General features: G+C 46.2%; 1 protein-coding gene across 1 annotated transcript in view; it reads left to right on the plus strand.

The window, feature by feature from the left end:
- The window catches only part of BMPR1A (bone morphogenetic protein receptor type 1A), a 510,331-nt gene that overhangs the window by 413,777 nt on the left and 72,632 nt on the right, over nucleotides 1-23,922 (plus strand). The window contains exons 5-6 of the mRNA XM_078643295.1: nucleotides 13,291-13,393; nucleotides 15,390-15,489. Of these exons, the coding sequence (XP_078499421.1) occupies nucleotides 13,291-13,393; nucleotides 15,390-15,489 (203 nt within the window). The remainder of the gene's footprint in view (nucleotides 1-13,290; nucleotides 13,394-15,389; nucleotides 15,490-23,922) is intronic.

Below are 23,922 nucleotides of genomic sequence, written 5' to 3' on the forward strand. Positions count from 1 at the left end.
ACAAGTGGGTTTTGGATCTTATCAAATTTGGACACACCCTGGAATTTGTCAACTCCCCCTCCCCATCCACCTTTGAAGAAGCATCCTCCGCATCTTGCTCATCTCAGAAAAGAAGTAAAAACCATGCTTTCGAAAGGAGCGATAGAAAGGGTGCCTCGATCTCAGGTGGGGAAAGGATTTTATTCCTGCTTTTTTCTGATAAAGAAGAAGTCAGGGGAATGGAGGCCTATCCTGGATTTAAGTAAGCTGAACAAATATCTTCAAAAGAAATCGTTTCGCATGGTCACACGTCAAGAAATCCTTCAGCTTCTGGACCATGCGGAATTCATGACAATATTGGATCTTCAGGATGCACACTTCCACATCCCAATTCATTCCAAGCATCGGAAATTCCTTCGATTTACTGTGGCAGGTGTACATTTTCAATTCAAAGTCCTTCCATTCGGCTTACGCTCAGCCCCGAGATCCTTTACAAAATTCGGAGCTCCAGTGGCAGCTCATCTCAGACTTCAGGCATACAATTATTCCCTTATCCGGACCATTGGCTAATAAAGGTTCCTTCGTTTCGACAGGCTTCTCATGCAACGTCCACATGCCTACAAGTTTTTCAATCCCTAGGACTGTCACTGAACATTCACAAACCAGTCCTTTGTCCTTCTCAAAGAATTCAATTTTTAGGGGCAATGTTGGATACTATCCGAGGGGAAAAAAGCATTCTTGTCCAAAGAAAGACAATCTCGCCTCACTTCTCTGGCGTCGGACCTCCTAAAAAGAAAGTTCACTTCTGGGAGTACTATCATCAGCAATTCTGCTAGTACCTCATACCGGTCTAAGGATGCGGCCGATCGAAGAGGAACTGGACAGTCAGTGGCTGCAAATCTCGGGGTCATTTGACGACCTAGTGCAAATAACTCCAGTTATGCGAAAAGCACTTACCTGGTGGATGCGTTCCAAGAATGCCTCAGTCAGGCTCACTTTTCAGTCTTCTATACCGGACTTTATCCTCACGACAGATGCCTCCCTAGAGGGGTGGGGTGCATACCTTCAAGATCTTTGCATAAGAGGGAGACGGTCCGCTGCTATTGGGAAGATGCATTTCAACTTTCTGGAGCTTCGAGCCATAATCCTAGCTTTGCAGTCTTTTCTCCCAAGGCTTCAAGGGTCAACTTTTCTGATCAGAAACGACAACATAACTTGCATTTATTATCTAAACAAGCAAGGAGGTACCCGGTCTAACATTCTATCTCAAGAAGCTCAAAGCATTTGGGAATGGCTGCTTTCTCACGATATCAAAATCAAGGTGGAACATCTACCAGGGATCCAATACACTTTAGCAGACACTCTAAGCAGGGCCTCAAAGTCCTATCATGAATGGGAACTGGATCAAACAGTTGGGGAGAATATATTTCAGAAGTGGGGCAATCCAAATCGGGATCTCTTTGCCTCCAGGAACAATCGGAAGTGCCCATTCTTTGCAAGTTGGGAGCCGGAGAAGTGCTCTTGGGGGGGAACGCATTCATGATGAGATGGATTGGGATTTTTGCGTACACATTTCCCACTTTTCCGTTGATCTAAAGACTTCTGCGCATGCTCAAGATGGAACCAGGCTGCATGATTCTAATTGCACCGAGATGGCCGCGTCAACATTGGTTCATAGAGCTTCTCCTACTGTCCAAACGCAGACCGTACCGTCTTCCAGCAGTTCCAACCCTATTATCAATGAGCAAGGGCCAGATTCTTCATCCTCGTCCAGTCCAATTGCATCTTCATGCATGGTTTCTGGATACACGGAATTTAAGGAGAATCATTTACCTCAAGACTGCACAGACGTTCTTGCTAGAGCAAGAGCTCCTTCTACCTTAAAAACGAATGCTCTAAAATGGAAACGATTCTGTTCTTGGTGTAGTAACAAGAATATATATCCTTTAAGATGTTCTCCAGACAAGATTCTGCCTTATCTTCTATTGTTATTTAAGTCTGGTCTCAGTTTTGCTTCAGTTAAGTTGCATCTAGCAGCCATCTCTACCTACAGGCGCTCTACAGGAGCGGAATCCCTTTGCTCTAATCGCTTGATTAAACAGTTTCTAAAGGGGCTTTTCAGAACTTTTCCACCTATCCGAGCTCCTCCTCCAGAATGGAGGCTTAATTTGGTGCTGCAGCAGCTCATGAAGCACCCATTTGAGCTTGTTCACAAAGCTGACTTAAAGTACCTCTCCTGGAAAACAGCGCTTCTAGTGGCACTCACCTCTGCTCGGAGAGTCAGTGAAATCCAAGCTTTCACGATCAAGCAACCTTATTTGAAATTTACGAATGACCATGTCCTTCTCAGAACGAATCCTACGTTTATTCCAAAAGTTCCCTCTACATTTCATCTTAAAGAGACTGTTATATTGCGCTCTTTCTTTCCCAATCCGTCTTCCTCTGCTGAGAAATCTTTGCATACCTTGGATGTCAAAAAGGTGTCTAAAATTCTACATTTCACGTACTGTGTCCATCAGAAAATCCGACCAATTATTTATTTCCTATGGTGGTCAAAAGCCAGGAAGAGCTGTGACGAAGTCCACTATCGCAAGGTGTATTGCATCTACTATCCAATTATGCCATTTTAAAGCTGGACATCCTTTATCAAATAAACCTGAGGCTCACTCTACATGGGCAATGTCCTCATCTACTGCTCTTTTTGCTGGAGTACCTTTGGAAAAAAATTGCCGTGCTGCAACCTGGAAGAATGTGCACACATTTACACTGCATTACTGCCTTGATCTGGCAACAGAGGCTGAATCGGCAGTGGGTCAAGCAGTGTTACGAAACCTTTTTAAGTAAGTTAAGCCTCTATAAGAAAAGTGTTAATATATAGATATGTTTATTTTGATGCATATGTATATAATATTTCTCTTATTAGGGTTCAAATATGTACTGCACTACTATATTGGTTTTACGAGTTATCTATTGTCTTTTCTTATGATATCCACCATCCACTATACAACTAAGTATTATATATTGCTAGCTATTCTGATTCTAAGCATGTGAATCCATGAAAGATACCCCTGTAACTTCAGTTATCCAGTATTGGTATCTTTCATTGATTCACATGTGACCTCCCCTCCTCCCCGGAGAGGCTTACCTTATCTCGAAGACATACTTGCTGTCACTTGTGCTACGGAAATCTGAGGGTTTGCCTCTCTGTGGAAGGTTCTAAGAGGGTGCTGGAGCCTGATGGGCTGGGTTCCAAGTTAGGTCCTTTTTACAAAAGGACTAAGATAGGCTAATGTAGTGACTTTGCTGTCCATAGTAGCCTATTGTGTAATAGTGTTATGACTATAATGTATATGTTTTATTGTACCGCGAGACTCCCACCTTGTCGGCGGTGACGATTCTCAGCATGTGAATCTATGAAAGATACCAATACTGGATAACTGAAGTTACAGGTAAGTAACTCGTTTTCTTCTTGGTCCAGAAAGTGCTCTTTTTGTATTTTGGTGCAAATCCATTCAGTAGTTAGGAGTTACTAAAGGAAAAAGTAATATGGATGTCGAGGGACGCGAACCCCCTACGGATCCTACATATTTCTTAGTGAGATCTGATTGGCTGCCAACACTTAAACCAGGAAGTGTTAGCAGCCATTTTAGGACTCGAGACTGAGCCGTAGTCTGAAAAAAGTGCAAACCCCCCCCCCCCCCGCCCCCAAAAGCGTAAAGTAGAATACCCTGACCCCCTAGGCCTGGTGGTGGGGTCCCAAATAGACCCGCCGGGAGCCAAAAAGTAAAAATAAATTGTTGCCTAGGATTTGCAAATCCACGGTAACATTGAAAAAGCTCTGGCTGTCGTGCTTGTTTTATATATGCCCACTAGATGGGCTAGGCTCAGGAGGTTGAATCAATTATAATGGAGGCATGCCTAGCTCCCCTCCCCAGGCCAGTCTCAGCTCCTAGAACTCCATCCCCAAGCTCTCAGCTAATGGGGGAGGGGGTGCCACATGACTGCTCCTCCCGGGCTGATTTCGGGACCGTCACCCCGGGGCCTACCCATACACATATAGGGAGAGGGGGACACTTAGCCCCCTTCCCGGAGCCAATAATGTGGTTTGCCTTCCCGCACTAGTGTGGGCAGGAAAACCTCTATTTGCTAAAAAACAAAGTGGCAGGGCACGGCGATGGGGTCTGGCCAGAGGAGGGGAGGCTGCGTGCCCCCTCACCTGAGTTGGCTGCTTTGGGGAGGTAGGCCACAGGGCCTGGCCCCTAGGCCCTGCGGCCATCCCCACACTGCGCACAGCCAAAGCCAATGTGCAGTGAGGGGTTTACCTCATGCTGGCCAGGCACTGCGGCTAACCCCTCGCTGCACACAGCCTTTGGCGTGAGGTTGGCTGTATGGGGGGGGGGATTAGAATTTCACTGAAAAAAACAAAGATTACAGGGACAATATAGTTGGGTCTGCATTTCATATGCACAAAACCATACAAATTAAGCCTTTATAGATAGTTATCTCAAGTATTATTAACTTGTACCCTAAGGTAACTCTAACTCGTGCCTTCGCCATGCCCTGCTAATTCCCCACATACTACATCACCCATGACATCTTCCATGACATCATTAATAATATTACTGCAAAATTTGCTCTACATTTATTGATGAGGAAGCTGAGCATGGCATGAGTTATAGTTACTTGAGATAACTCTAACTGCTGAATTTGTATGGTGTTTTGCGTGGAAAATTTGAACCTAACTATAATGTTCCTGAAACTTTTGGGGTTTTTTTTGTGAAAAAACGCCTGCGCTCTCTGTCTCACTCTCTCTCTTTTCAAGCAATCAACAGTGCTTTGCAGAGAAATGTTGACAAATTATTGTGTGTGGCATAGTGCAGTGTCTTTGTGTGAGGAAATGGTGGTGAAAGCTGTCGTGGCCTCTTAACCTTTTCCGTGCTGATGACGGAACCGCTCCGTCATCAGCCGCGGTGGCGCTGTGCTGATAACGGAGCAGTTCCGTCATGGCCCGCCCGACGCGCCTGCGCGGCGCTGATTTCGCGCCTGCGCGGCGCTGATTTCTTGCCTGCGCGGTGCTGATTTCGCGCCTGCGCGGCGCATTCTATTGAGCGGGCGGGGCCATGACGGAACCGCTTCGTCATGAGCACAGCTCAACCGAGGCTGGTGACGGAGCGGTTCCGTCACCAGCATGGGCGCGCCGCGCGGCCCCCCTTAGCGCTGCGGCGGAATAGCCGCCGCAGCGAAGGTGTTAAGGAGGGCCTGGCACTTATTTATTTACAAATTAAGCGCAGACAGGCACCTGGAACTGGGCTTCTATGTCCTGTTTATGGGTGCCCCAGAGCAGGAATCTGTTGTGTGTTCTCTTACGCCGGGCAAGTTTAACCCGATAAACCAAGTTGCCCCACCTTGAATAATGTGCCGAGGAGAGCATCTGATATCTGCTAGGTAATATCTGGAGGAATATAACTTTAAGAAAGCAACAATGTTCAAATAGAGGAAAACTCATATTTGAAATCGACGCTGCCCTTAAAGAACAAATGTTCTGAATGTTTTAAAGGTGATGAATGTGTTGCATTGGTTAGGAGTGCCCTCGGGTGGCCTTTATGTGTATAGCAATTTCATTTTGATTGTAGTGTGTTTCCATTAATTATTTAAATCCCAACACCTGCTTCTAATTTTGTAACTGAAGCTTAACATATCAGTAATGTTTTGTGGTGTTCATTGTTGATACTTGATGTGAAGTTTAGAATACAAATTTTCCAACATTAGATATTTCGAAAAAAATAACACTGGATTGAAAAGACAACACGGTTGCATATTATGTGCCTTGAGAATGAATATTTTAAAAAGACGCATATAAGATGTAAATTAAATAGTGTGTGTGTGTGCTTGTGTGTACGCACACACATATATACATACCCTAATGGCAGCCTTCAATAATTATAGTTAGGGCCTCGTTTCCATAGGAAAAGTGTTTTTTGATTTGCCTATATCTTTGGCACCATTTGACGATTCTTAACGAAATTTTCATATGTAATGCTCACTAAAGCTGCTGTCTAGTAAGTTTTGGAGTGATCCGTTAAGCAGGGGTTGAGAAAACAGGGGGTCCCCAAACACGTTTTCCCCATGTTTATTCCCATAGGGATTTTGAACAGGACTACAGCGCGAACTGCTGGACAGAAATGCACTGAATTTGGCAGAAAGCTATCTGTTGATCCAGAAAGAGTCCTTTCTGGGATTTGGTTTAAATTCGTTCAGTAGTTTGCGATATTAAGCGAAAAATAAATTTGCATATCTGATAACCCCCGTGCTGAAATGTGATTGCCTGGCAACACTTAAACCGGGAAGCGTAAGCAGCCATTTTAGTATTCTGCTTCAGCAAAGTCCCACAGAAACGTAAAAAATAAAGAAAATAGAGCAGGGCAGAAATACCCTGACCCGCTAGATGTGGTGAGGGGTTAAAAACAAATCAAATTTGCAGCAAAAAAAGGGGCAGTCTCCCGCACTTGTTTTTGTTTCATCCCCCGGGTGTGCCAGGTCCCCGGGGGTATGTAGGCAAAGAAAAAGGGGGTGCACATAGAACCCCCCCCCCCCCCCAAGTCTCTTTTTAGCTCCAGGGAACACCACTTCCCCGAGGCATTATTATAAAATGGGAAAGGGGATGTGCGGACCCCGCGTTCCCGTCCATGGACTCTTCTGAGCCTTGAAGACCCCCCTCCCTGAGGCTTTATTTAAAATATTGGAGGGGGGCCCGCAAACCCCCTCCATGGGCTCTTAAGAGGTCTGGGGACCACTAGCTCACCAGGGCTTAAAACCAATAATTAGTGGTGGGCCACGTGGACCCCCGTGCCCGGGTCCAGCAATTGAAATAGATGAGGGCAATATACAGCCCCCCTCCTGACCATATATGGCCCCAGGGACCAGCACTTCACCAGGACTTGCGAGGTAAAATAGAAGGAGAGGGGCCTCCTGACCCCCTCCGTGAGCCCTTAATGGGCCTGGGGACGAAATCCCCCCAACCAGCTCCTGCTATGTCTCTGGGCAGTCCACCCCAGGACATAGCTGTTTACTCTGATTTTGCGGGACTTTATACAGCTCCAGACAAGTCAGTGCAAAAACGAACTCCTCTCCCAGCAAGTGGGACCTGTCAAAGTGTTCCTGCTAACTGGGAGTGGAGTTTTCATCTGGGGGAGGGAAACAGACAAAACTATTGCTCTCAAACAGAGGGAGCTGCATATTTAGCAGCTCACTGTGTGTGAGAGCAATGTCAACAACCGCTGGAGGCAGGCAGCCAGCAGGGACCACGGGGACATTCAGGCTCTCCCCGCGGACCAAGCGGTGCTGACAGATCTTGATACCGAGGACTATGAGAACATCTCCTCCAAACAAAGAAGCACTCACTTTATATATTTAATAAGAAAAATTCTTGCTTGGTGGATATTTACCTCTTGTTGTCTCATCGTTTTCTCCATAGGAGGATTCATGTTACAAAACTTTTCTGGATAAAGATGCACCAGGAACAATCACGTTACTAAAACACACACAAGTTCACTGGTGACATTTCCTCGTGCTCCATTAAGCAGCTGTAGTGCAGAATTTGGTGTGTGGACATTTACCCAAGGAGGTAGCACTTAGTAATTAACCAGTATAAAGGATTTCACTTAGTTAGATATTTTGTGCAAAACTCTTGACTCTTGTTGGATAAAAGGGCAGGTGTAGTTCCTTTGTGACCGACTCACACAGCTACTACACACCAACACAGACACTCAAACACCCACTGAGACACTCACACACCCACTGAGACACTCACACACCCACTGAGACACTCAAGCACACACTTATTCTCAAAGGTTACCAGTATGAAATAAGATTTTTTAAACCATAGAAATCCACTTAATAAACCAAAGGTTACAGGGACGTTGTAGTCGGAAACGACATTAAAACAAGCATTTGCAATGCAATAGGTCTCGCAATAGAAAAGTTTGAGCTTTTGGTGTGTAAAATGTAATTTTTTTTAAATTTTTGTCTGTTTTTCAAAATATAAAAGTATTAATTTTGTTATTAGAAATGCCAATAGTTCTAAAGTTAGCAAATGTTACATCTATAGCATTAGTAAAGGTACATGTTTAGTTTTCCCCTGTCTTTCATGTATTGATCTGGCAAATCACAATGTTTTAACAAGAACAGAAGTGAAAACATTTAACATATTTTTATGACATTTGTAATAAAGCTTGAAACATTGACAGAAAATATTTGAACCAGTTGTTGTTGAATGGTTGCACAGATAGATGCTGTTGTAGCGCATAGTGATGTTGTGGTGCCCCTGAGTGGTGCTGTGGTCGTGCTGAGTGGTGCTGTGGTGGAAGTGTGCACTGCCGGCTGGTGGTGTGTGTGCCTGGTGGAAGCGTGCACTGACGGCTGGTGGTGTGTGTGCCTGGTGAAAGCGTGCACTGATGTGGTTGTGCGTGTGGTTGTATGTTGTATGGCGGGCGTGAAACTTAAAGTACGGCCGGCCGCCCGTAAAAAAATAATTAGGGGAGGAGAAGCCCTTTGATGTGGTGTCACGGCCTGGCGGCCGTGAAAAAATGCAATTAGGAAAGGGGAGAGTGGTGAGGAGAGGGGTGTTGAGAGGGGAGAGTGGTGGTGAGAGGGGAGAGTGGTGAGAGGGGAGGAGAGAGTCAGGCCTGGAGAGAGTGAGGAGAGGGGTGAGTGAGGAGAGGGGTGGGAGGCGAGAGAGAGGTGAGTGAGGAGAGAGAGAGGGATTGGAGAGGGAGTCCTCAGAAGGATGAAAGGCTGAGTGGACCCACCAATATTTGAACCTGTGACCATGAGGTGAACACAGGCCGCTACAGTGGTTGCATTCGTCCACTGAACCACAAGACTCGGCATAGCAGGGTCGAAAACCAGGTTATGGAGTAGCAGGGCAAAGCATGTGAAAAGGGACAGAACCGGTGAGAAACGTGAGACAGGGGATGGCATGTGAGAAAGTACAAGGAGATCAGCGAGAAAGACGGGAGCTGAGATAAAGGAGGAGAAGAGGGTTAAAGAATACCGCAAGAGATGACAGATACTCCAGCACAAGACCAAATGTTATGTAGGCAAGGGGGGCCTGGGGAGAGCGCAACGGGGGTGGGCAGGAGAAGCAGATGCGAGTCACGTACTGCGGCCGTGATGGAGAGGGAGGGGGTGGTGATTAGGGGGGAGGAGAAGGGAGGCCGGCCGAGCGCACGCTGGGGAAGCCTGTGTGAGGGATGGTTTGATGAACATCGATAAAATTCCTGCAAGCAGCCACGAGGAAGCAGCACAAGTTTTAAGAGGCACCCATGATTTAATAATAACTGTGTGTGTGAGTAGGGAGGGGAGGGGGGGTGGGAGGGGGGTTAGTGGCAGATGCAAAGATCAGTGCTGTGTTAGGAGTGAAGTGCAGGACCTGGGGCCTGTGGATTAATCCCTCCACGCCAGTAATCTGTGCTCGCCCTTGTGTTCGCAGGTTCAAGTCATGGTGGTGCCACTCAGCCTTTCATCGTTCCGAGGTCGATGAAATGAGTGCCATTGACAACAATAAACATCTGTAATTCAGCTCCAATGTATATGTGCTTTATAAATGCACGTTGTGCACAATAGCAGCACGTTGTGTGTACTGAGTGCCGATGTGAGTGTGGTGCGTCAGCGGAGCTTTGCCTAATGTTCCTCAGGATTAAAGTACATCGGAGACATTTATGTGAGCGTTAGTCCTGGGTGTCTGCTGCGCCTTCTAACTCTTGCATGGCAGCGTGGGTGGGGTACAGCATCGGTCCCGTGTTTCTTCTGTGTGTCTCAGGAAGGAGGTTCCTCGTCAGAGCCGTGTGTAGATCAGGAGTGAGGTGCCCTGGCAGAGTTCGAGTTCCTGAAGAGTGACCTCTGTGGAGCCAGCGCTTTGCCAGGACTTTGCGTTGTCCCAGTTTTTAACTATAAAAAGGTCTGTTGCGGTTAGGGACTGGGTGTATTGGCTGCGCTGTTTGGGCCGCGGATGTGAAACAGCACTGGTTTTTGTAAGTGAGGGTGGTCGTGTAGTGACCCAGCTACGAGTGGGGTCTGATACTCCATTCGTGGATTGTTGCCTGAAGACCATCCTGGAAAACACTGGGCAGAACTGGAAGTGGTCCACAGTACTGGAATAATTGGCGATACAGATATTAAGGGCTGATTTACATTGGTAGAGCTTTATGGGTATTGTAGTACTGGAACATACATACATAGCATGTGCATTCCTAAAGCACATGTTCACTCAGAAGGGTATCTACACGCTGAATTTCAGATGTTTGTTGTTAACCAACTCAGTGGTACTTATTTTATCGACCTCAGAAGGATGAAAGGCTGAGTGGACCCACCAAAATTTGAACCTGTTACCATGAGGTGAACACAGGCCGCTACAGTGGTTGCATTCGTCCACTGAACCACAAGACTCGGCATAGCAGGGTCGAAAACCAGGTTATGGAGTAGCAGGGCAAAGCATGTGAAAAGGGACAGAACCGGTGAGAAACGTGAGACAGGGGATGGCATGTGAGAAAGTACAAGGAGATCAGCGAGAAAGACGGGAGCTGAGATAAAGGAGGAGAAGAGGGTTAAAGAATACCGCAAGAGATGACAGATACTCCAGGTGAAAGAGAGGTGAAAAGGGACAGAACCGGTGAGAAACGCGAGACAGGGGATGGCATGTGAGAAAGTACAAGGAGATCAGCGAGAAAGACTGGAGCTGAGATAAAGGAGGAGGTGGACAAAGTTAAAGGATGTACGGAGAGAGAGGGACAGAGAGGAGGAAAGGTGGGAGGGAACACGGCCTGGGGGAAGCTGGCTGGGGAGGGGGAGGAGAAATCCGAGTAAGGCTGTGTGCGGGGAGAGAGAGGGGAGGTGCTGGAGCTGGGGAACAGATGGCCGTGAAAGTTTATGGCTCAAAAGCGCGTGCCTGTGGCCACATGAACTCGAAGAAAACCGCACCGAAAAAACCATAGTTTGACGAGTATTTTGACCACTAGAATTCTCTCCAATCCATTCCTGCGGAATGGAAAAGACGAGCCCTAAAAAAACCTGAGAAATTCACAGAAAAAAACAAAGGTTACAGGGACGTTATAGTTAGGCTCAAATTTTACTCGTACAAAACCAATGAAATTCAAAAGTAATAGTTAGCTCACACACCCAGTCACTCACCCATACAGCCTCTCAATAGAGCCACTCACACCCATACAACCACTTGTATACCCATTCACACATCCATATAAGCACTCACACGTCTACTCGCACCCATACAGCCACTCAGTCACTCTCAAATACAGCCACACCCACACCCACTCAATTAAAAGACCTACTCAGACAGTCACTCACTCAGCCCTAAAGCCACTTACACACCCACCCAGTCACTCACCCACCCACCCACCCATAGAGACACTCACAAATCCAGTCACCCACCCAAACAGCTATGCACACACCCACTTATTCAGCCATACAGATACTCACACACCCACGTATTCACCCATACAACCCCTCACACCCGGGCACTCACATGACCATTCACACACCCAAGCACTCACACGACCATGCACACACCCAAGCACTCACACACGGATACCCACAGTCGTTCAGCCACTCACATAATATATGTTAGAAACAATATCACTCATTAGTAGTACACAAAGTAAACAAATTTAAGTTTTGTAGTAGCTTAGTATATCTATTTAACACTCATAAACTTTTAGAAAACACTTTGCTGGATGATATCCATTCGAGATGTAATGAGTGATTTAATATATGCGGTCATAAGCAGTACATTGCGGGGTTGCATAAGTTTTGCCTTTTTCAGCTAGTTTTTCTGCTCTTTGTTTTGGCTTTCATGCTTGTTATTCTGCCCTCCGTTTTGCCTTTTCTGCTTATTTTATGCGCTCTGTTGTGCTTTCTTTTGCAATGGGGGAGGGGGCCAAGCGGCACCCCTCCCGGGGATACTATCCCCAGGCCAAAATTCAATTGGGGAGTGGGGATGTGTAGACCCCTTCCCCAGGCTTACTTTGACCCAGAGGGCCCAACACCCTGGGGCCTGGCCACGTCTACCTGGGTGCCCTGGCCTCACCCAGGACACCCAATGTGTATCGTTTGGGACCGCGGGTAGCCTCATGACCCCTACGGTCACTGACGGCTCCCTACATTCTGCGGGAGCTGGCAGTGCTCCTGCGTGCACGGAATGGCTAGACATGCAGCTCCCTGTGTGCTGGAGCAATCACTTAATCTGTTTCCCTGTACGCATGACAATAGGCAGGGAAACAGATGAAAACTCCACTCCCAGCAAGTGGGAGCAGTTTGACAACTCCTGCTTGGTTGAAACGGAATAAGTGTTTGGTTTTATGTGCAGGAGCTGTGACCGCTCCAGCCAAGCAAAATCAAACAAAAATTGTTTCCCTCCTTCATTACTATGCAGCCACGGAGAGGAGGTGGTTCCCCGGCCGTATATGGCCTGGGAGGGGGGACAGCATGCCCCCCCCATTCTTTAAAATTTATTTTGCCCTGGAGAGGGGGTGGACCCCGGGGCATAGGTAATCGGGGGGGGGGGGGTGTTCTGTGTGACCCCTCTACTTTATTTTAATTGAAGTCCCAGGGAGATGGTAGTCCCTGGGGCCCCCTGGAGCCCAATGGAGGGGGATCCACCCTCCTCCTTAATTTCAATAAAACCACAGGGAGATGGTGGTCCCCTGGGCTCATAAGACCCTCGGGACACGAGCCCCGTCCTTTAATTTTGTTTAATCAATGTGCATGCCCCTGGAACCTGACCCACCCGGGGGCTTTATTGAAAACAAGTGCAGGAGCTCAAGTTTGTTTTTGAAAAAAATGTTGCTGCATAATTTGCGAATCTGCCACAATTTTCACTGCAAAAATGACAAAATAAATGCTTTTTAGCCCTAGTGGGTTCCTCTGGGGACGAGCTGTAGTCGTATCTACACACAACTGCATTTCATTATTCATCACCTTTTTTGGAAACCTGTATACTGGTATGTTGGGACTATTTTGACAGGTGTTTGAAGCAGCCATCACATACAGGAATAGTTCGTCCCTCCCCCAAGCTATGTGTACTTGTGCCAAATTTGCCATTTGGGAATTTCTGATTTATACAATTGATTGTTTGCTATGACCTTTTTTACCTTTCTGTTCACTTCAAAGAATCTTTAAATAACAGAATTCCAGTTGCTAGAGTTTGTGAAGATGGTAAAAATTCCAGTTGCTAGAGTTTGTGAAGATGGTAAATTCATGCCTGACAAAATCATGGTCAAATTGCTATTTTTTTTCCAGGACAAACGGTCATTGTTTTGCAGTCATTGAAGAAGATGAGCATGGAGATATCAGTTACTCTAAGGGTTGCATGAAGTATGAAGGATCAGACTTCCAGTGTAAGGTAAGGCTAAAAATATCCCTTCTTGGATCTTAAAGTACTTTAGCAGGAAGCAAAGGTATGGGAAGATTCTGGGAAGTTGCAGAATGTATATTCACACCAAGTCACAAAGCAACAGGAGAGAAGCAAGGTTTGAGTTCAGGTTTCTTGTTTGCACAGTGGATGTTTACCTACTATGCTACAGTGCCTCTTTGGTGTGAAGCCACAAATGTCTCTTTGGGAAGCACATATTTGCATATTTCTGCACTACTGCATTCATGATCTATTCCAGAATAAATTTCTTTATGGAGGGAAATCAGACTCATTTAGAATTCAGAGCATAAAGTACTTCAGTTGCAGAAACAAGCGGATGTGAAAGTTGTAATAGTCGTTACTTCTTTAGAGCAGGTAGCAAGTGCCGCGCTAATGCCCCCGTCACAAGCATCCTGTGATAAGATGAGCAAATGAGATGTAAAGGAGGATGCAGCATCTTTTAGCAAAATTGGAAACCTGGAGTACATTCTCGCCAAAGAGTTTGGGTCAGCCCACAAAAACCAATATGTTGATGCACATCTGCAAATCTAGTATGTTGAACCTCCTTGTTGAAGCGTTGTTCCCTGAGACATTGCGCCCCATTGAATGTGCACCTGGATGTCAATATCTTTATTGGCTGCTCCTGACTCTTAAATTCATTAAATCTCCATTCTTATTAAAATCAGTATCTTATCCCAGAAGATTCTTAACTTCTTTCTCTCAGGCAGGTGTGACCAAAATAGCTACGAGCTAGCACCCATCCAGAGACCAACCTGATCTATTCCCATCGGTAATTTCTTTAATCTCCAACCCTTCCTGGAGACATTAAACACTTAGATCTTTCAAGTAATCTGCAGATTTTTACAAGGTAGATCAAAAAGTAACCTGCTGGTGATTCTACCTATGTTTCTAAATGAAGCTGCCTCATACACGGTCTTTCCATCCCTGCATTGTACACATATTAACTGGTTTGCAGATTGTCTTAATCTCACAAAGGATCAATTAGATTTCCAGATAAAGGGCCATTACAGTACTGTAGCCAGTGCCGTTTTTACAGTCAGTACTGCCTTTTTAGTTACTACATAATACTATTGCTGTACATAATTATTTTCTGTTTACACTGCAGTACCATGGTGCAGTGACCACCTTCCACGCACTATTATTTCAATTGAACAAAATGCAGGTGAAATTACTTCTTAAATAAGTACTTAGTAGTATGCAGTATAGATTGGAACTACATTTTTCTGCATGATTGATAAAGACCAATACAGTGTATATTATGATTGTCATATTTAGAATAGTATTGGCCGTAGTGAAACAACTGCCTCTTTCGCTGGCATTTGTCTCTGCCCCACCACTCTCAATCATTCTTTGGTCCACTTGGTGGATACTTGAACATTAACATGCTTTATAGAGGTTTTTGATGTGCACTATTTAGCAGCATTAGTTTGTTATAGATTACAATGATGGGCATGATCACCCCATCCAGTGCTTGTATCGAAAAGTTCTCTTACCATACTCCGTTTTAATTTGTAAGCGCGTTCGTCTGTTGCAGGAGTTTCCCCTACGATGTTAAAGATGCAAAACTGTTGTTACAAGCAGTTAACTTCTAAGTAATCTTGAAAATGGGACTAGCAGGAATGCAGTGACTAGAACCCTCATAAATTTACAGCAAGCCTGCTTAGCCATAATCCAATATTGGGTTCAACATAGTATGCAGGACGATGCCAGTGTTGTTGAATTAAACATTCAATGTGTCTAACATTGATGACAATCCTTATCACTTAAACATACTCTGTATAGAGCATTTCAGTTGTTCTCCCCCCCCCCCCCCCCCGAAGCTGCCTCGGATATGTACAAGCAAACCTTTCATAATGTGGGTGATGTTTCTGCTCTGGTAAGTTGTCATTCTTGAATCTGTTTCTGTTCCTAACAGTCCATAATGTCTCTGAATTCACAACTGTCTTCCATACCTTCTTGGCAATAGGATTCCCCGCATGCTCAGGTACGACGCACTATTGAGTGCTGCAGGACGAACCATTGCAACAAGGACTTAATGCCCACACTGCCCCCTCCGGATCCGGCAGGTAAGTTTTCTGCTAAAAACCATCGCATTTGAGGCATATGTTCCTTGTGGCGCTATAAACTGCACCTTTTCAAACCCCCTCATTTTGTCTGTTTACAAGTCTCTTGCTGTAGCACATGGGCGTGTTTTATCCACTACTGTACATGTTGCCAACAAAACGAGTGTCCCATTAAGGAAAGCCAGGTATTTCGATGGATGGCATTGCTGTATCATACCTAGGCTGTCCTGTTTTCAGTTTCCATTTTTGGTAAATTCTGGTGGGGTTTTTTCAGTGATTTCAATATCTTAAAGAATGGTTGTTATCAGTGGTTACACATTTTCACGCCACTAAAAACAACAGAAAAAGTGTTTTCCGGTGTTTATGGAACGTTTTGCTTTTTTCATTGCTTGCTTTCTGAACTGAAAGAACATGGTATATAGACAGTGTACGTATAGTGTATATGAGGTCCAAAGAGATTTTTGCTAATTAATCTTATTGTAGTACACCATACAATACTTCTTCAGTGAGTCTTTGGTCAAGTGTGCTCGTGCTTTCTTTCCCATGTAAACTTCTGTGAAAAGGCCCTCTCAGCATTCATAGCCCCTTGGGCTGAGAACCGTCAGGTAAGGGACACAGTTGGGATGACTCTTTCTTTGATGCCACATAAAGCACAAAATGATAAATATTTGCGTTTTAGTTCCTGGGCTTAAGAAAACAGTGCACCAGAATGGACTAAAAAGTCAATAGCATCCCTCATTAACTCTGAAGATTGTAAAGATGCTTTCAGCATACCATCTAACAAGTGGCAAGAATCTCCTACAGGGAATCACTTCAGCTCGGGTATCAATTTTGACAGGTCATCACACAATTTTTTTATATACGTAGCTGAATCACTACAAATACAAACAATATCACTACAATCTTTGTTGAACTTGGAAAGAACCTTTTTTGCAGAGCACAACAAGTGACACTGCGTTCCATGTTTTCCAAAAGTCTGGTGTCACGTTTTCACCACTATCCCAGATGCTTGGTGATCTATATACTTGTCACTATACCTTGTATTTACTGTTTAAAGCCTGAGGTGTTGGTAATTCACCTACTATCAATACTGACCCACTAGAAACTATGGTCTGATGTATTAAGGGTTTTACCCATTCTCTGTGGGTAAATGTGATAAAACATATTAGGAAAGATTTTTATGAAACTAGCCATTTTCCCTATCAGTGAAAGAATCAAATGCAGCCAAAATATCAAATGTGAGTTTCATATCTCCTGATTCTCTACAGTTTATAAAATAATTAAACTAAACCTAAAACGTGAAACTAAACCCTGCATCCTTAGACCAAAGGCCCTAAAACTGAAAAAAGAAAAGGAAGAAGAAACAATATTTTAGTGGCATCCCTAAAGAACAAAACTCAAGCAGAATAATGTTAGCCAGTCTTTCTTACTGCTAGCTTGTATAACAAAGTTACATTTTATTGACCCCTTCAGTAAGAACAAAATGACACTTTCACTTTCTTTTTCCTTTCTTTGAATGGCATTTAGTTTGTGGTTGTGGAGGTGTTTTTTCAGTGTTTATATGTTTTCACCAGTGATGACTATTTTTCTTTCAGTGGGGTTTTATCAGTTATTATAGGTTTAAACCTAAAACCCCACAGCCTAATCATACCATTAAGCCCCAACAAAATGCTTCCAGCATAGACATTTGCAAGGCTGCCAAAAGTTTCCTGCTCATGATTAATTAAATCACTAAAAGTTGTTCTGTGCTTCAATAAATAGTTTTGCAGCATGTATCTTCTCTGGATTCACATGCTGTTCATAATTCCGCCATCTAGTGGTTGGGTCCGGACCTCTCTTCTTGTATAGTAGTCTTTTATTTTCCTCTTCTTTTTTGTTGTTGTTGTTGTTGGGTATTTACTGCCGCCACCATTTGGCGCTTGTTCCAGTATCAGGACGTCAGATGCCCTTGCTGGAAGTCCCCACATGTGGTTGCCATCTTCAGCTTCTTTTTTCCCGCCGTTGGGTCTAGAAGCATCGTTGAAGCTCTCCAGTCACCAAGGGGAAGAAGAGTAAGGAAGGCAGGATTTTGTTAAGGGCAACAGAGAAGATAATCGTCATAACTAAGTACGGTAACGTTAGCCAGAGACAGACTACACTGAAAACACATTGAAGTAAGTGGAACTTCCGTCAAGTGAAGTACGGAGAATGTGCGGACAGGGGGCTCCCTGCTCTGCTTGAGACAGAGAACACGCCTTTCCATTTCTGCCCAGAGTGTCCCAATAAAGATGGCCCGGAGGGGCTACCACCCGGCGTGATACCTATGCCTTCCGAGAGACCACAAGACCGACACATGCAAAGAGTGCGTAGAGTTCAACCAAGTAAGCTGAAAGCATGAGAAAAACAAAGGCAGTCACACTACGCCATGTAGGGGCAGAGTAAACAACTTCACTCCGCTATCTCGGGCTATCTAGGGAAGAAAAGGATAGCAACGCCTAACATCCGGAAGGAGCGGGCCCTAACATCGAAAAAGTAATCATTGACATTGAAAAAGAATCCAAGAGAACGAAGCAGAGTGCAGGCAGGTAAAGTTGAAGAAGATAGGAGCGGTTGATTAGGACGATTCAGACTCTAGACCACATAAGACTACTCTGCGCTGAAAATCCTGTTTACTGAAGGCTGTCAAGGCAAAAAGATCCCGTCTTTACTCTATAAGGAGCGGTACAGGGTCTGTACCAGGACATGTTGGGGTCGGAAAGTGTTGAAAAACAGTGGCAACACCTCGAGGCAGATTCACCATAGGAAACTGTAGACACTTTTATGTCGAGACCATCTCCCTTGGGTGACATTACCATGTACAATCAGCTAGTTAAAAAGGCAATAGAGCGGTACAGGGTCCATCTGGATGAGGAGAAGTCACAGACATGCTTCCTACTGGAGATACTACTACCATCACAGAACAAAAGTAAATTGCTTCTGATGCTCCTGAGCGCCCTGGACCAGGGGAGAGGGGCATTTCAACAGGAAGCAACTTGTAGGTCAGTGATACCCCAGGCCGAGAAAAAGTACCAACATTCCTCTAAGGACATTCAGGTCAATGTGGTGGCGGGCTCCTTCATTGTAGCCACCGCCAGGAAAAGAGCCAGCCACCTCTGGATAGAGAAACTGAAAGAATAGAAATGGTAAGAAGAAAATTCAAGAGAGGAGCGGCAACACAGTAGTGTATAGCAAACTTCAAAACCCTCCTTTACTGGTATGCCCGTAAGAACTAAGAGGAGATAGCGTAACTAATGAAATATCTCCAGAGCAATACCAGAAGAGGGGAAAAACATAGCTAGTATGTGCTTAAAACCAGCACTGGATGCTGTGGACACAGCAGCAATACAACTGGTGACAGTACCCGCCCTAAGAAGACACGTTTAGCTATGAATCTCGGGGTTCAAAAACAAGGTGCAGGCCAGCATTAACAACACTCATTTAAGCGGAGAACACCTATTCAGTAGTGCAGCAGATGAGACACTGCAACTACTGAAAAAGATAATGACACAGCAGAGTCGATGGGGACCCTACCGTTTGGAGTGCAACAGAAAAGGTGAACCACTGCCATTAGAAGACCAACAGGAAGAGGAGGGTTTCAAACCATTGCAACACGTCAAAAACATAGGTCAAACACCGGCACAACAGTAGCAATTTCAAGCACCACAGAAACAGCCCTTTCACGGGCAAGCAGGAGGCAAAGGACAGCTGTCCAGAGGGGCGGCAACAGCAAGCAAGTGACTCGTTAAATCTGGACTTTAAGCCACACACAACACCTGTGGGGGGCAAGAATAGGAGACTTCCTCCAGTAGTGGAGAGACATCACATCGGACAAATGGATTCTCACATCATCCAACACAACTATTGCATAGAACTGAAAAACACCAACCAACTATGAGCCATACGCACAAAATCCACACAAAGGTAGAAAAGACCTATCTTCAGAAGAAATCAAAAGAACTGCTGCCAGACAAGTCACTGTGACCCATATTAGACCTCTGCATCCTAAACAAGTTCATAAGAACACAAAGTATCAAAATGACAACTCTCCAGGAGGTTATTCCTCAACTCCAGCAAGGGGATTACATGGCAACTATAGACTTAAAGGATGCCTACCTGCACATTCCAGTCAATCACAGACACTAGAAGTTCCTGCGCCACGTTATAGATAATACACACTACTAATTCAGAGTGTTGTCTTTTGGCATAAAATCGGCCCCCAGAGTATTCACAAAGTGCCTGGCGGGCTTAGTTGCGCACCTGAGAAGAAAGGGAATACATGTATACCACTACTTAGATGGCTGGCTGGTCAGAGCACGTTCTGCACACAGATGCAGAGACAGCATAAGTACAGTGATGACGACACTCCACTGATTGGGGTTCATTATAAACATGGAGAAGTCTTCACCCACTCCAGAACAGGAGAAGCTGTTCTTGGGAGGAAAAATAAACACAGTGCGAGCAAAGGCATTTCCATGTGAGAAAAGAGTTCTAGCTATAATACAAGAAGTTTGCTGTTACCAGAAAGGTCGGTGTCTGACAGTGAGAACGGTGGGGAAATTACTAAAAATGATGGCTTCCTGCATACCACTAATACCACTTTAGAGGCTACACATGAGCCCGATCCAGGAATTGATCCAAAGCCAATGGTCATAAGCGATGAGCTGTCCCACAGAGTGGATGAGGAGAACATCATAAAAAAAACTAAATGCGCAAAAAAAAATTGCTAATGGTAAGTTATAGTCTATTTTGACTTTCATGCTTCATGGTATATTTAAATAGCCTTCGAAATTTCTTTAAAAAACATAGTCTGTGATCTTATGGTTGCTAAAAGAAAGCTGGAAGCCCTGTAAAATTGAGCAGTAATGGTTACCTGAGCAAACCATAACCCGTGCCCTGACCATGTAAACCATGAGTCACAATTGCAGTTCTTCTCATCTCGCAATATTTATTCAAATACATAAGAGGAATCGTTGTTTTCTTTTTAAGCACTCGTTCAAACCCAACCACAGTTCTCTGTGCCCCTTGGCTGATGAGGGTTGTTGGCGCCAAGAACCCCTATTGTTGCCACAAGTAAGTCCCCCACAGTGGAATTGTTCAGACCTTGTTGGAGGCCCGCCCCCTTTCTCAACCACTCTTGAAAGGAATCGAAATTTGCCTAGCAGTGTAACGGTAAGTTTCAATTCTATTAAGGACACGGAGGCGAGGATTATGCTTTTGTACCTTCTCCACTGCTTTATTACAAAAGTCGCAGCAGCCAAAAAACAACCAAATAACAACAGCCCTACCTTAGAACAAAGGATATGGGCAAACAGAAAAGAAATGTCCATAAACCACAACTCCCATGAGTCCCATTAGGCAGTCCATAACATAGTCCTTCCTTAGTCTCCACCGCAGCTAGATAGGACGTCCTTCTCATGACCACTTCCTCTTTCTTCGCGCGAGGCACGCTATGTCATCACTGATCCTGCTTGGCACCCTCATTTCCTATGAAGAAAAAATGCCACAACATCAGCCGTGAAAGGACATCCAGGTCACGTAAATTGCACATCAGCAAGGTATAACCACATGAGACTGGAAAACAGATTACTTACTGCAGTACGGGCGGGTAAAATCCACCGGAGACCGGGAGGGATAATCCTCGCCTCCGTGTCCTTAATAGAATTGAAACTTACCGTTACACTGCTAGGCAAATTTCGATTCTATGTCAGGACCGGAGGCTTCAGATTATGCTAGTTTAAAGCTTACTCACCACCAAATGGGCAATATCAAGCACCGGTTTGAAGTAAAACCTTTTAAAGGTGGAGTCCGAAGACCAATCAGCAGCTCTCATCAGATCCTCTAATCTGGCTCCTACAGCAAAGGCTTTCGAGGCCATGGCCCCTCTAACAGAATGTGCACCGAACTGTTTCGTGTCGATGCCTGCTTCCTGCATGATCCACCGTACCCATCTGGCGATGGTGGGAGAAGAGACAGCCTTGTGTGGCTTACGCAGAGCGATTAGCAGCTGTCGCTCGCCCGGAGGGCGAAGTCCCAAGGTTAGGTCCTCATAGACCTTTAAACACTGAACCACACACAGTTTGGGAGAGTCCGCGAAGCTCGGATAAGAAATCGACCGTGAAGTGCACTTCGTGCGAGGCCCCAAGGTAAAAATCACCCCATCAGGGGAAAAACCCTCGCCGTGACATCCAAGGCACGAACATCCGATACTCGTCTGCACGAAATCAGACATAAGAGCATAGCCAACTTCGCCGAAAGTTCCTTCAAGGACAGATACTCATTCGACGGCCATGACAACAAGAGATTCAGTACTAGGTTCACATCCCAAAGAACCGAGTAACGCGGTTCTGGCGGCAAAGACAGGCGAACGCCCCGCAGTAGGCGACAAACAAAAGGATGCTCTCCTAGAGGCGCTCCTTCCACTGGCTGATGGCCCGCCGAGATCGCCGATCGCATCGCATTGATGGTACGATAGGCCAGACCTGCCGCGGACGACTCCGCCAGATAATTCAATGCAGGAACAACGCCTGCGACCAAGGGATCCAAGTGTCGTCGAAGACACCAGCGTGACCACTTATTCCAGGCAGATCGATAACGCTTTGTCGTGCTGCCTGCCCAGGCTTTCGAGAGGAAATCCTCAGCTGGTCTCGAAAGGCCCGGGAGCGACCAACGACGCCCGAAAGCCTCCACGCCATGAGGTGAAGTGAGCTCTGCGTGAGCAGATGATGGGGTTCCCCGTCCGCGTTGAGAAGAAGCCGCGGAAACCGGGGGAGTAGGATTGGAGAATCCCAGGAAAGTTCCAGAAGAACTGGAAACCACACTTGCGACCTCCACCAGGGGGTCACCATCACCACATCCGCCTGTTGGCGACGGAGATGGGCCGCCGCTCTCAGTATCATCGAGAACGGGGGAAATGCGTACGACTTCTCCCTGCTCCAGTCCTGAAGGAAGGCATCCGTGGCCTCTGCTAGAGGGTCCGGCCTCCAGCTGAAGAAACGTGGAAGCTGGAAGTCCAGACGGGACGCAAAGAGGTCCACTGAGAACGGTCCCCAGGCATCGTCCAACCACTTGAACACCTGTGGATCGAGTTGCCATTGACTGGAGTCCCTCAGATATCGGGAATGCCAATCCGCCACCCGGTTGTCGCGACCCGGCAAGTATTCTGCCGTCACCGACACCTGGTGTGCTAGGCACCAAGCCCAGAAAACTTTCGCCAAGTCTGAAAGGGCTTTGGATCGAGGGCCTCCCAGATGGTTGACATATCTCACCGCCGAGATATTGTCCATGCGAAGTAAGACACAAGAACGAACTGTGTCCTTGGTCCAGCATTGGATCGCGAAGGACCCGGCTAACAACTCCAGACAGTTGATATGGAGCTCCTGCTCCTCGGATGACCAGGCGCCGCCTGTGGAAAACTCTCCACAGCGAGCGCCCCAGCCTGCACGGCTGGCGTCGGACTCTATCACCAAGTCTGGTACAGGACCGAAAATCGCCCTGCCGTTCCAGGCCTCCATATGCGTGAGCCACCAACGCATTTCCTCCTTCACTTCGTCCGACAGGGGAACCACCTGATCGTACGTCAGGCCCCGTCGGAGGTGATGCGCCTTGAGGCGTTGCAGGGCTCGGTAGTGCAAGGGCCCCGGAAAGATTGCCTGTATGGAGGAAGACAGTAGTCCTACCACCTGGGCAATCTGACGGAGAGAGGTGTGTGATCGCGAGATCGTCTGGCGGAGGATGTGACGGATCTTCCCCAGCTTCCGAGAAGGAAGGCTGAGGGTGCAGTGAATGGAATTCACGGTGAATCCTAAGAATACTACAGACTGGGACGGAATCAGAACGGACTTTCCGCTGTTGATCACGAACCCAAGACCCTGGAGCAAAGCAATGGTCTGGCGCAGCTGGAGGTCCAACTGCTCGGGGCATTGAGCCATCAGCAGGATGTCGTCCAGATAGACTATCATCCGGATGCCCTGGCTCCGCAGAACCTCCATCGCCGGCCGAAGGAGTTTGGTGAAACACCAAGGGGCTGAAGAAAGTCCGAAAGGAAGGGCGGTAAACTCGAACACCTGACCCCCCCACCGGAACTGCAAAAAGCGACGGTGTGGGGGATGAATAGGGACCACAAGGTACGCATCCTTGAGGTCCAGACGCACCATCCAATCGTGCGGAAGGAGCACATCTCTCAAAAGATGAATCCCCTCCATCTTGAAATGCCGGTAGACTAACCAACCGTTGAATTCTTTGAGGTTGATAACCGGGCGTTTCCCACCATCCACCTTGTCCACCAGGAACAAGTTGCTCAGAAACCCCATCGGGTGCTGAGAAGAAGGGCAGATGGCGCCTTTGCGAAGCAGGTCCGAAACCTCTTCGTCGACTAGGCTCGCGTCCGCAGACGAGAAAACGATAGGAGGAGGTGGCCTG

This window comes from Lissotriton helveticus, chromosome 5_1 (genome assembly GCF_964261635.1).
Source record: "Lissotriton helveticus chromosome 5_1, aLisHel1.1, whole genome shotgun sequence".
NCBI lineage: Eukaryota > Metazoa > Chordata > Amphibia > Caudata > Salamandridae > Lissotriton > Lissotriton helveticus.